Source organism: Accipiter gentilis, chromosome 6 (genome assembly GCF_929443795.1).
Source record: "Accipiter gentilis chromosome 6, bAccGen1.1, whole genome shotgun sequence".
NCBI classification, from domain to species: domain Eukaryota; kingdom Metazoa; phylum Chordata; class Aves; order Accipitriformes; family Accipitridae; genus Astur; species Astur gentilis.
In genome coordinates this window covers 34,366,087-34,379,069 of record NC_064885.1, presented here as the reverse complement: position 1 = coordinate 34,379,069, position 12,983 = coordinate 34,366,087, and the positions used below count along the sequence as shown (strand labels likewise).

Below are 12,983 nucleotides of genomic sequence, written 5' to 3'. Positions count from 1 at the left end.
GTAAGGGTTTCACATGTGGGTAGCCTTTGCCACTTTCTTTAAGTGAGGGTATAAAGCATTAGGAAAAAAGTAATCTTTCTTGAGATCTTCCATGGGAAATAGAAAAATAGGCTAAGCTCATCACATTATAATTAAGAAGTTAACCCATAAAATAATAAAACCCCACTAGCTTTTAATGATAAACAGTGTTGAAGTCCTCTTCCCCGTTTATACACCATCACACCGGGTGTGACTCTGTAAGGGCCCTGAGACCATCCCTCCTCCTGGAGGCTTGGCTCCGGGGGCTCAGGGCCAACTCAGCAACAGCACAGCGGGGGCTCTTCCCCTTCCCTGGGTGACCCTGGGGACAGGCTCCCGGGCAGCGCGGCGGGGAGGCCACGGCCAGGGCCGACCCAGCCCCGCTTCCTACAGGAGCTGCTTTAAGCTGCTTTAGGCTGTAGCATTTTGGCCCCTGCCTGAGATACAGCTCCTGCCGCATCACAGCTGTGCCTGTGCCTGGCCACGGGCCCTGTTGATCCAGACCCAGGTTCAGACCTGCAGCCTGTCTTCCTGGCCTGACCTCAGACCTGCCTCGTCGCTGTGGACTTGCGTGGAGATCGCTGGGCTGTGTCTGACTCTGGTTACTGTAACCGGACCAGATCCTGACCCTGACTTGCTAATTCATGTTCCTGGCTTGACCTCAGACCTGCCTCATCGCCCATGAACTTGGGTGGTGATCTGGCCTTTTCCTGTAACCTGGCGACCATCCCCGAGTCTGCCCTGCTCGCCTCGCTCAGGTACCATGGGACAGGCCCCTGCCCTGCCAGCCTGGTTATCATCACCTCGGGGAGCAGCCATGCCGCACTGTGCCCCGACAGACTTTTGCTACTGAGGCTGTTATTTGCTGATGCTGCTGGGCTGTCTCAGCTCTGCAAATTCTTTTACCCTCCACAGTTACTTTTCCTTCATGCTCTTACTGCTGGGAGTAATTTGAGAATTAAAGGCCAAATTCTTTTGTTGGAACATGCCCAGTTAAATTTCTTTTTCTAATCTCTTTTTGTGCTTTCTTAAAACTGACATCTCCAGAGGTGAAGACTGTGATAAGAAACTTATTTATTTAAAGATGTTACACAGATTGAAAAACCAGGTTGCCATTGTGGCCATTATTTTGTTGCAGGTAGCTGAGGTGATTGGATGCTGGCTAGACTTTGGTAGGCTTTGTAGGCAGCAAAGGCCGGAGGATGGAGCTTATCTCCTTTGCTTCTGCTGGGCATGAGTCTGATAGAGAAAGTTCTTCAGGAAAAGGGAGAATAACTGGTCCAGTGACTGGTTTGGTCAAGTCTGGTTTGTCTGCTTGAGTCTTTTCTCCATCAAGACTGGGCGTAGAACCTACAGCCTCAGGTGGAACGGGCTTTCCATCTTTACGTTCATTTTGACTTTGTGGTAGTTTTTGGAAAGAGATATCCTCAGTTGAAGGGGGTAGAATTTTAACCCAGCCCACTGTTTTTTCTAGGTGTGGGGAGAAAGGATTGGTTTCTGAAGGGAAAGCTTGTTGATGATTCTGGCTGGATTTTCCGGATGTCCAATTAGCTTGCTGTTTCCTCTCTTCAGTGGCAGGATCCTAAATAACAGGCAATAAGCATTACCTATATTGAAGCTATTCCAAATTCTTTCAGATATGAAGAAGGTCACCCTTCACACTAAGGATCTGCTGCAATTCCAGTCTGCAAAGACCAGCTGCAGAACAGAAGCTCAAAGGATAGACAGATAGAACTTCTTCATATGCTGGTGGAGATGGGTGCATGAAACTTGGGTAACTATACAGTTATTGCTCTTTGCATTCCCTTTGTTATTTACAATTTCTTTGTAGAGCATTCTGAACACATTCTGTATGATTGACTCTATACTTACTCTATTGCCTTTTTATCCACCTAGCAACAGTATGTTTTATCACATGAGAGATTTCATGATTTAGCCTTATCACTTTCTTGAAGCCCATATCTTTGTGAATAAGAAAACTTAAAAATGGCTGGGCTTTCAAGAGTTCAGTTCTTGTTTTGTAAAGGAGTATTACTCTTGCAATATTAAGATTAGATTAAGAAATACCTGCAGACTGTAGATTTCACAGGATGTTGTGACAAACTGTTCGTGTTCCAAGTGACTGTTTACTACAGAGCCTTTGCAGAAACCTATTTGCTGGAAGAAGAAAATGCAAGTATTTTTTCACATTGTAGCACTGATACCTAGCTCCTATCTTGTAAAATAAGTGATTATGAAAGGCTGAATAGTTATAGCTTCTACATGTATTTGTAGGGATAAGCAGCTTGGGCAAACTTTTATTTTGGGCTTGGCAAGCTTACAAAGGAGGCAGCATTTTGAAAAAGGCTTTATGTTTGCAAAGCAGGGTTTGGTAACATGATAAGAAAAATAAGCTGGCCATTTAAGGCCCAACTACAACAGCACACTTAAGTTCTGCTGCAGCAGATTATCCCCATGCAGGCAAGTTGTGTAATAGAACATAATAAAATTTTTTCGGGCAAAAACAATTTCACACCATAGGAGTGAAAGAAACCATGAAAAAAATGTTGTTTCTAATAGTTGTGGTTTTACTGGACTGTAGGTAACATGGCTTGGGGCTTGAAATGTTATCTCTTGGCAACATACCCATTTAGTCTTTCTGTTTCTTTAATAACTTTTTTCGTAGTTCCTAAACATTTTTCTTATCTGACCTCATTGTAGTGTGAATATACTCTTCATGCATTGCTTGGCATTTATTGTCTATGTCTGTTTACTTGAAAGAAATCCTTAAGAATGATTCAGTTTTGTAAGCCAATGGCTACCCCATGTTCTTCTGGATGGTATTTTTTTCTGTTTTCTTTGTTCATGAACTCCTAGGTAAGAAGTCTGAACTTTTACTGAAATGTTTTCTCTATTCTAAAGCAGTCTGTACAGTTGCAAGAGAGTATAGAGCTACAATCCTTAAAAAGGCACCTGTGGGCTTCGATTCTTGTCTGCAAAGAACCAAAGGGATAGCCTAAGTATTCACCAAGGAATCATAATATCTGAAAGACAGGTGTTTATACAAGGAAAAGTACTTACAGCTAGTTCTGATGAAAGTGGCTTGCACTGGGAGATGTCAGCAATTGTGTCATTTTTGGAGCAGGATGTCTCCTGAATCAAAAACTCTACAAAATATGCAGGACCAACGACCCACTGTTAATGAGACACCAGTGGCAATTAGACCTTGTGCATGTGTCAGGAAGAAGGAAGAATTGTACAGACCTTGAAATAGATGTAAAACTCCTGCTAAGTGTGGAAGGAGCTGGTTATATTTGGGGCATTACTGTTGTATTACAGGAGAATGATTTTTTGCCAGTGCTGCTTAATTGCCTGGTTATTTTTTACTTCTTATATACGCACAATCTTAGTAACTCATGGATTAGCTATAGTTGAAATTAGTTTGGGTTTTGTAGTAAGTTAGCATCCACATAGAACTACATATCCAAAGACCCTCTTCAGTGCCTTGTTGGTCATTTTTGGCTGCTTTAATGGACAGGATCACTTTTTCTATTTCTGAAATGTAAGTACCTCAGGGTTGGAAAATGGGAGTGATTAAATACTGTATTGTAGTAATATCTGACCATTTGAGACGAAGAGTGAAAACTGCTTTGTTATCTATCGATAATGAATTTTAGAGAGACCAGATATTACTGTGGTAAACGAACAGGATTTAGCCAGGGGATCGTTAACTCTCTGTTAGTCTAAAATTAGTTTTAAACCATGTTTAAACTCATTCAGTGAATTACAGGTATGTAATTCACATACAGGTTGGAGGGATGACTGTGCTTTATTAAATTATTTCTATTCGGGAGTCACTAGTTCGTGGTGGTAGTAGAAGAAAGAGCTCACAATGAAGATTTCCTAAACTTTGGAATGCAAATCTGTGTCTTGAGTTTTGCATAAAGCCCTTCTTTTTGCAATAAATGGAGCCAAAGTCTTGGATCATTGCAGATCTCATTTCCCAGGAGAATTCTGCATAGAAATGTTCTCTGTACTATACAGGTACAAATTCTAAACAATCTGTAAGACGTAACAAATCGTATAAAGTATAACAGGTGGATCCATACTTCTTGAGGGCTAAAGCAAGTCATATGAGACTTGGCTTACCTGCATTGAAGCTCTTGTGACATTGAGGACAGAGAAATAATGAATTTGTTCACTCTTTTCATTGAACTTGGCAAGGCTTTGAGCAGCAGCCTCCAAATATCTGGGCTCAGTTGGACTGTCATCAACTGGGCAGTCAGGACATACTGTCCAAATATATCTGGGTGGAACTTTTTATCCAAACAAAACAAAGTCATTAGAGAAAGCATAACCATAAGAGTATGTTGATAGTATAGGTCACTGTAAATGCATCTATGTCCCCAATCCCCCAATTTGTCCTCCAGTCTCCTGGAGTAACAATATGTGGTTTGATTCACTTAACGGTTTTGAATCTTTATGAATTTGCAGACCCATAAAAATGTTGCAGTGGAGGCAGAGACACTGCAGAAAAAAGCTCAGCCTACTGACAGTGGGCTTGCTGGTTTTACTTGCCTTTCACAAACCTATAAAAATGCTTTTTGGACCAGAGGGTAGAAGCCCATATAGAGGCTCTTCTGGGTTTCCCAGAGATGAAAACAGTTATTACTGCACTGCTTTAAGCTGCAGGACCATACTGGCCTTATGATCACTGACTTGAGAAAATTAGGGCAGCTGAAAGCTAATGGAGATGCTATGGTGCCATAATTACAATTAAAATTTAAAGTAATGCTGTATGGCAAAGAGTGTTTTTCCAGTCCTCTTTTAAAGTGAGTATGTTAAATAAAGACATACCTGGTTGTAAAATGCACTCATAAGTACTCAGATGAGCAATATTTCTTGCCTGATTAATGTAGATAATTGCTTTGCACTGACCATAAACCTAAAACAATATAAACATTTAGAAACAATTAATATTGCAAACTTTGCACTGATCATCTAGTACCTAGTCAGTGGGTGGTTCATTTTCTCCTTGTGGTTATGAAATTCTTTTCAAGAAAAAAGTTGTGTTAATGCTCAAATTGCAATGAAGTATCCATCTCCTTTAGAAATAGAAGGCCAGATCTTCCCCTGGTGTAATTCTGAGCTATACAGGTGCAGTGCTTGTTGGCAGGATGGCCTGCACAAGGCCACAGTTCTGGCAGCTAAGTGCCCAAGTGTCACAGAGTGCCTTCCCTGGCCAGCCCCGGCACCAGGAGCTGGGTCTATGTCTAGAACACAGAATCTGTATCCAGTCACCTGTCTGCCACCTTCCCCCTTCTCCCTATGTCCATAGTAAGGAAGGAGAGTGGTAGGGAAGACCCTAAATCAGTTTTGTGGCACAGTAAGATCACCCTTGCACACAAACTCGTGACTTTATGGCAGAAAAAAATACTGGCCTGTCAATATCCATTGTGCCTTTATGTTTAAAAATTGAATGTATATTCTCTGAGTGCTTCTTTAATATTGCCACATGTATGATCAAGGCCTCTAGGGCATAGATTTCTAGACTTCGCAGAAGGCATATCAGCCATGTATGCTTTGCACCTTTTTCCTGCTGAAAGCACTGTAAGCAGAAGTGAGCAGAATTCTTTTTATTTTTTCCAGTTTTTCATTTAAAAATGAAAACTGATTGACCTAAGAAGCAGCCCAGGACAATTTAATCAGAACTTTTCTTTTTTTCACGTGAAGCTTCTTTCTTGTCATTCTTAATTTTATAAGTTTTTTTTTCACTTGTTCAGAATCATTTTGGTCACCTGTAGCAACAGTCTTAGATCACTTTCTGTCTTTGCAGCTTATCTTGCTGAGCTTTCTTTCTTGTCCTCTTTCAATGCAATTTTTTGCAAAGTTGTCAGAGTAAAAGTGGAATTAAACTAAACCAAAAATTGCATGTTATATAAAGGTGAGTTTCTTTTATTCCCTTCTTGACAGGCTGTCTTTAAAATAAACTCTTACAGGGTTGCTATAAAAGGTAAACCATTTATTCTATATAGTGTTCTAGCATGGCTATTTAGTTATGTCTGCTTATTAGCTCTGGTCAAAAACTTTCTTTTAATTTCATTTTTAAAAATAAATCTTACCAGTCTATAAACTTATTAGAAAGTACAGAGGAAAGCTGTGGACCTTAAAAAATGAGTTTTGATTTCTTCTAAGCTCTGCTGCCTACTAGAAATGCATGTGTAGGGATTTTGCTGTCTTCAGTAATACCTGAGTACTATTCATACCTGAGATTTCATCTCATACCTGAGATTAAATAAGAAAATAAAATCCTTACAGTTGCATGAGCAAGTCTGGCAGTACAGTTCTTCCACAACTTTTTGCTGAGTACATGGCATTCAGTATCTACTACATCCAAGATGAGATAGAAGACAGAACCAGTGATCTCCTGAAAACAAGAAATGAAAGGGTCATATCATAGTTTTGTATAGAACAAAGTAGGGACACATGAAATGGAGACATGGAGCAACACAAAACACACAGGTGGGACACACAGCTATCCTGAAAACTGAACATTCTGTGGGACAAATTCTCAATGGTGACAAATTCAGGCCCCGTTAGAAAGGCTTGGTCATGCATCTAGTCAGCTTTAATTCAAATCCAGCCTTTTAGCATCAGTTTTGTCCCTCTGATTCTGGTACCAACCAGAACCCAAGAATAAGGACTAAACATGGTAAAGTTTTCATCGTCAACTGCATTTTATGGTTAGACTTGAAAGGTAGGCTATTTTGCTTTCAATAAGAATGAGACTATAAATACCACAAATAATAAAAAACTGCTAACATGGAACCTTCCCAGTAAGCATTAGAAACAGAAATGTCTTATTTCTTAGAGTAGTGTCTTCTTCAAGTACGGATGCTTTGCACTTGCCATAAAGAGACAATGACTGAGTTGATGCAGACAACTTAAATATTCTCTCAGATATCAGAAAGTGCTATGAGAGACCTTGCATATCTACATGGATGTTTCTGACTCACTTAAAGATTCAGTCCAGTGCTCTGAGCCTCTGCTTAAGTTGAGACACCTTTATTCAGTTCACTGCGGCACAGGTGCACAAAGCAGTTAGGGCTCAACATTTGGGTAAACATGTTTCCATGCAAGAGGAACAGGGAAAGACTAAAAGTACAGCTCCATATATCTAGTGATTACATCATGTGGTACAGCAAGATGAGATGCTGCATGGTGCAACTCCTGGTTCTGCTTCCACTGCAGATACAGGTAAGCACCTTTCCAGGATGTTTATCAAGGATATAGCTTAGTAGGATCGTATTCTGTTTTCTGTAGTGGAAAGCTGGAAAGAGAGCAGCTGTCAATTATACATCCTAAAGAACTCAGTTGTGAGTGTTAGCTGCATGTTTAGACTGAGATTTTGTCTTTGCTGAAGAGAGAGAAAAACCAAAATTGAATGAGAGCAGTATTCATTCATTCCTAGTTGATTTCACACTTTATGGGGCAAGAGTCTTGTAGAAGTCTGGGGCCAGTATCTGTAAAATTTTGGCTTCAGTTTTGATTTCTGTTTAATAGCGACTAAAGACCAGTCAATGAGGCATCTAAAGGCTGGAGTACGGCTCGCTTTTTGGTTTTTATACTGCTGGGAAAAACACTAATAGGTATCTGTTCTTGAGTTCTGAGGAGTCTGAGTGATACAAACTATTCTGGTCACAGTACAGAGATCTCTGGAAAGAGTCTGGGATGGTGATTTTATGTGAGCTCCACCATATATACTTGTAAATGTAATACTAAACCCTTGAAATATGAAAGAGCAAAATAAATAGAAAATAAATATAAAGTGAGTATATTTTGTTAGCTTTGTCTCTAAGTTATATTCTTACATATGCAACTTACCATGCTTTATACCATTTTTTTGTATTTTCATATCCTCTTTTTCCTTAAGTGTTCTATGAAGTAATCTGGTAATGCCTTGCAGTGAGCTCTCAGGGTTTGCCTACACTAATCCTGAGGTTTAATTATAATTGTCGTTTTGAAGGTCGGGAAAAGATCAAAAGCTATTTTAACAAAGAGTGAAGCTGAGGTGCTGCAGCACTGCGTGCAGTGGATGGCAGCATCCCTACACCTGGCTGCATAGATCCTTCTATGAAAGGAACTAATCATAATTTTTTGTTTACATACAAATGTGTGGTACCTAAATACCATGATGATATGTCTCCTTAATATGGTAGCTAATATAGGTTAAATCAGTAAACAGAAATTAAGACTGGTCAAGGAGTAATTACCATTTGATGAAAATGTGGGTTTTGAGTAGTGCAACATTTGGTACAAGCTTGTACCTTCAAATATATCCTTTATGAGCAAAAATATCACTAACACTATCCTGCGTGAAGAAGTAATAGCCAAGAAAAATGGTCTGGTCTTCAGTCGCTATTAAACAGAAATCAAAACTGAAGCCAAAAGTTTTACAGATACTGGCCCGAGGCCTCTACAAGACTCTTGCCCCATAAAGTGTGAAATCAACTAGGAATGAATGAATACTGCTCTCATTCAATTTTGGTTTTTCTCCCTTTTCAGCAAAGACAAGTGTATCTTTAAGGAGTTCCAAAGTTGGGACTGGTGACTTGAGCTTTCAAGTTGGTTGTTCAGGTATTCTGGAGGCAAAAGAACACACACACCTCATTAAAGAAATGTTCTTATAGTCAGCTGTGTTTGATGTTAGATGGGTAATCAGCTGAATCATGAAGACTGATTGGAAAGCTTGGTGATCTTGGAAATACTAAATGCAACCAGAGCGGACCAAACTGTATTTCCTGTTGCCTGTAGCTCTCTTGTATAAATATCAGCTCTAATACACAGATGAGGTTATTACAAAATCGACACATATTTTTGTCTACCTGCTTCTGTATGTTATTATGCATCCTCCAGTGGGGAAAGGATACTTTGGGGTTTATTCAGAGCTCAGCAGATCTCTGAAGGTTTCATCATCCTTATTTTAATTTTCATTAAAAGACCGTTATGCAAAAGCCTTTTGATATCTGCTTAGTATTGAATAAAAACTTCTGTCTTTTCTGCATTGCCAAAAAGATCCCTTCCTCAGCACTGCTGATGCTAGGATTGCCACAGCAATGCATGCTGGGGAGCCTGGGAGTCACAGGAGATGCGGCAGCAGCGTACCGTCACCTGGCCTGGTCATCACCAGGGTGACCTGGTGCAAGGGAAAGAAATGAAATATTTTGGCATGTTTTTTAATTGTGGTTAAGTGCCTGTCAGTGAAGTTAATCATGAGTGTCTTGTATGAAAGAAAGGCTCTGTTCTACTTGCATGTAAGTTAACAGCAGATGGCTCATTAGTTTCAATTAGAGCAAAACCGAACCACAGGTTGCTTAAGGGCAGATTTGAATTTGAAGTAACTTTGAAAATGTTTTTATCCTGAGTACTGGTTTAAAAAATGGAAGGAAGGATCACTGACTGATAAAAAAAAAAAAAAGGTTTCTTTATTTTTTTGAGAGGAATAGAAGGTTGCTTAAGGTTGTTACCGTCCATGAACATCCCTAACATAGCTGGCTGCTTCTTATGTACCCAGTCCTAGCAGCAGCAAAAATGTGACAAAGGGCTTAGATTGTCTATTTTGTTATTGCAGTGTCTTGAAACACCTTATTTACAGGGTAAGCTTATTAGATGCAAAAAATAAGAATAAAAGTAAATTAAACTCCCAAAAGAACAAAGTATGTCCTAAGGCAAAAAGTTAAGTCTCTAGGGAATTAAGTGACAGACCAAATCACTAACAAGGACCAAAATTCTCCTGTGCTGAGATATACTTGGCACAGGTGAAGGGAGAAAAATGAAGTGGTTTACAGCATGTCTGCATCCACTATGCTGCACTGTAGGGTGGTCATAGGTGTGCTCTAATTATTGTCAGTAGGGAATAGCCCCAGGATGGGGGACTAAGTACCTAACTCCATGACTGGTGATGTGGGTTCTGGGCCAGCTCAGAGGCATGACATGTGGAAAAAATTCTCAAGAGACCTGATGTAGTTTCTTAGTGGGCACATTCTGTCACTTGAGCAAAGCAATACAGAGAACACAGTGCAAAGCACAGCAAAGTGTGCATCTTTAGTCAGGAGATCTGGTGGCCACAGCATGTCTGCAGAAACTATGTCCTTGTGAGAGCAGCAAGAAGTAGTGTCATATCCTTGCCAGTACCGATCTTTAAACATCTGGCAATGAGCCTGATTTGCTTTAAGGGTTCAGAAATCAGCCTTTCAGGTACGATTATGGGAAGAAAGCAAGCATGGCAGTGAATGTTAGTAGCATGCTTCCACAGTGCCTTATGTGTTGTGGGCCTTGTGCATTCATTTCAGGTTGTCCTTGGCAAGTGCCAGTAGATTCAGCTATTGTAACACAAAATAGTAGTAAATGAAGCACACATAGAGAAATAAGATACTTGAGGATGTGAGAGTGACATTCCATAGGTATTTCCAGTGTAATTTTTGCACTTGAACTGGTTTCGGATTTCTTCTGGAGAATGAGTCATCATTTAGAGGTCTGCAAAGGAATTCCCTGGTCCCAAGCGGGACGTATTTACACCTGTTAGTGCTTACATCTTTTGTGCAAAATGCATGATGATTTAATAGCCTTTGCACTCCAACTGCTCAAGGCAGTGGGAGGAAGGTGTAAAATGAAATTAAATCAGAGTAGTGGTGTTTCATACCAAATTTGAACTGATGCCTGGAGCTATTCCAGGGGCAGGCAGCAGAGAATTGTGACTGAGATTTGCTTTCTAATTGCCCACAGTGGTGATGAAACTGTTTCTAGTCATCTGTGCGTAAAGTTGACGTGGCCTCTGGAGTCCTGTGAATATAACTTTACATTTGCGTTTTGAAATATTTCTTACTTCAGATAGGTATTGCTAAGGAATAGTGATAGACACAGGGCTCTTCATGGGAGAAACAGATACAGGACAAGCAGGTAACTTACCTGAGGATGTTCTCGGACACTGAAAATTCGGGAGAGACTGAGTATGTAGCCCTCTGTTCGGTCAGCATTGATCTGGCGAAGAGCCAGATCTGCAGCCTCCTTTACTGCAGTGTCATCACAGGTGGGGGAAAGCAATGCAGTCGGTGCTTCTCCGGCAGGAAGAGAGACAGCCCAGGAGCAAAGCGCCTGTATGCCAAAGAGCATTGAAACAAGTAAAACCATTCTGCTTAGAAAACCAGTGCAGCAGATCAGAATGGCAAGTCCGTATGGAGGGGCTGACCAGCATGAAATAGCAGACTTTTGTAATGGAGCTGTGTCTCTTTATAAACTTGTGTCCCCTTTTTATTATGTACTGACCATGACCTTTAAATCTACAGCTGCAACAGGAAACACTAAGTCAATGATTTACAAGGTTTTACGAAAGTATTGTCACTCCCTCTGAGACCAGAGAGCACTTTCTTCTTCTGGCTTTACATCTCCAATTTAGATTTCACTGGGCAGATCGTATAACTTTGACTTCATTGCAAGGGACAAGAATATACACAGAAAGCTGCTTTCTTAAGAAACCAGAATTGCTTAAATGAACCTACATGCAGGACAGGTCTGGCTCCAGCTCTGTTCTGTCAGTGAGCCAGTTCTTCTCCAAAATAAGACAATGACAAAGGTCTCAGTAATTTGAATGGGAATTGGATAAGGGCCACAAGGTTGACTGATTTTACACTTTGTATTTGTTAAATGCAAACAGCAAACAAATACACTGACTCTGTGTTACATGCGGTCAGTTTGGTTGAGATAGAAAGCTCAGTTTGGCTTCATTCTTTGAGTATTTCTAGTCGGTTGGATACCTACAGATGAATGTTAACCCTTAGCCCAGACCAAGCCAGAAAAATGCAGTCCATGTCCAGACAAGAAGCCTGTGGATAAATGGCCTGCTCAAGCCTTTAAATACTCTTAGATAACATGATAACAGGCAATGTAAAGAATTAATGATTTCATCATGGTTTCTGCTTTTAAGCAGAAGGTTCCATTGTGTTTATTTGGGACTTAACATTCTCTGTAATTGAATATAGTGGCATAGATGTGGTAAGTTTTGTTCTTGCCTCAAAGACTTCTGTTGGTGGGGTGGTGCAAAATGAGCTGCTGTAAGAGATTGGAGGAAATAGACAATAAGTGAACTGGGGCTATCAAAACAGTCTTAGGCTATTGAAGGCTCCATTTCAGGATTTGTTCCTTCTCAGTGCCTTGACTCCAGCCCACTCGTCTTTTGTTGCCTAAAACTCTCTATTTATTGACACCTACCATGTTTTTCACACCCCGCTCTGATTTCCCTGAGCCCTGAACACTTCCTATTTCATCCCATCTTCCCCCAACTTCTGACTTTGTTCTTACTGCCACATTATGCAACGTACTCTGTGAACTTGCCATCATTATATGTTGCTTCTGATGCCAAAGAACAAGTCTTGTTTCCTTTTATTTCCTTCCATCTCAACTTTTTGGCTGTACCTTGTTTCAGCCTCTGCCTGGCAAAGCCTAGCTTTATATTCCTGTGGGTTTAGAGGCAGATACAGTTGCATATGAACTCCACTGCTAATTGTAACACGCTGCTGCATTTTTATTGCCTGAGAACCAAACTTAGTGATGAAGTAAGAAGCATCTGAAATTATACAGTGAGAGGGAAAAGGAGAGGAAGGCAGCCTGTAGGAAAGTTACAGACCTGGGGCTGATTATGCTCATCTCGGTGCCAAAGGTCTGAAGGGGGGAATCTAGCAGAAAGAACTTTTTAAAGAAGAGAGAGCATGTAACATAAACTGGAGGGTGAACTGCTTTCATTTGATTTCTTGTACCCAGTGCCTTCCCTCTTGTGTCACCTCATGCTCTTTTTTGCCTGTAAATTATTCTTTTTGTACTTTGGATCGAAGAAAATGTACATCCAGTTGTTTCTTTGCCAGTTCACATCACCTTGCATAGCTGTCCCAGATGTAGTCCAGACTTCTCTGTGAACTGCAGCTACTTATCTC

General features: G+C 40.5%; 1 protein-coding gene across 1 annotated transcript; it reads right to left on the bottom strand.

Annotated features, from left to right (window-relative positions):
* Positions 1-1,072: 1,072 nt before the first annotated feature.
* Positions 1,073-11,291, bottom strand: FETUB (fetuin B). The gene is made up of 7 exons (XM_049801699.1): positions 10,966-11,291; positions 6,314-6,424; positions 4,855-4,942; positions 4,147-4,313; positions 3,079-3,192; positions 2,086-2,175; positions 1,073-1,600 (listed from the first exon to the last, which is right to left on the bottom strand). The coding sequence occupies exons 1-7, from the start codon at positions 11,185-11,187 to the stop codon at positions 1,181-1,183; spliced, it is 1,212 nt and encodes a 403-aa protein (XP_049657656.1). The 5' UTR covers positions 11,188-11,291; the 3' UTR covers positions 1,073-1,180.
* Between the last annotated feature and the right edge of the window lie 1,692 nt (positions 11,292-12,983).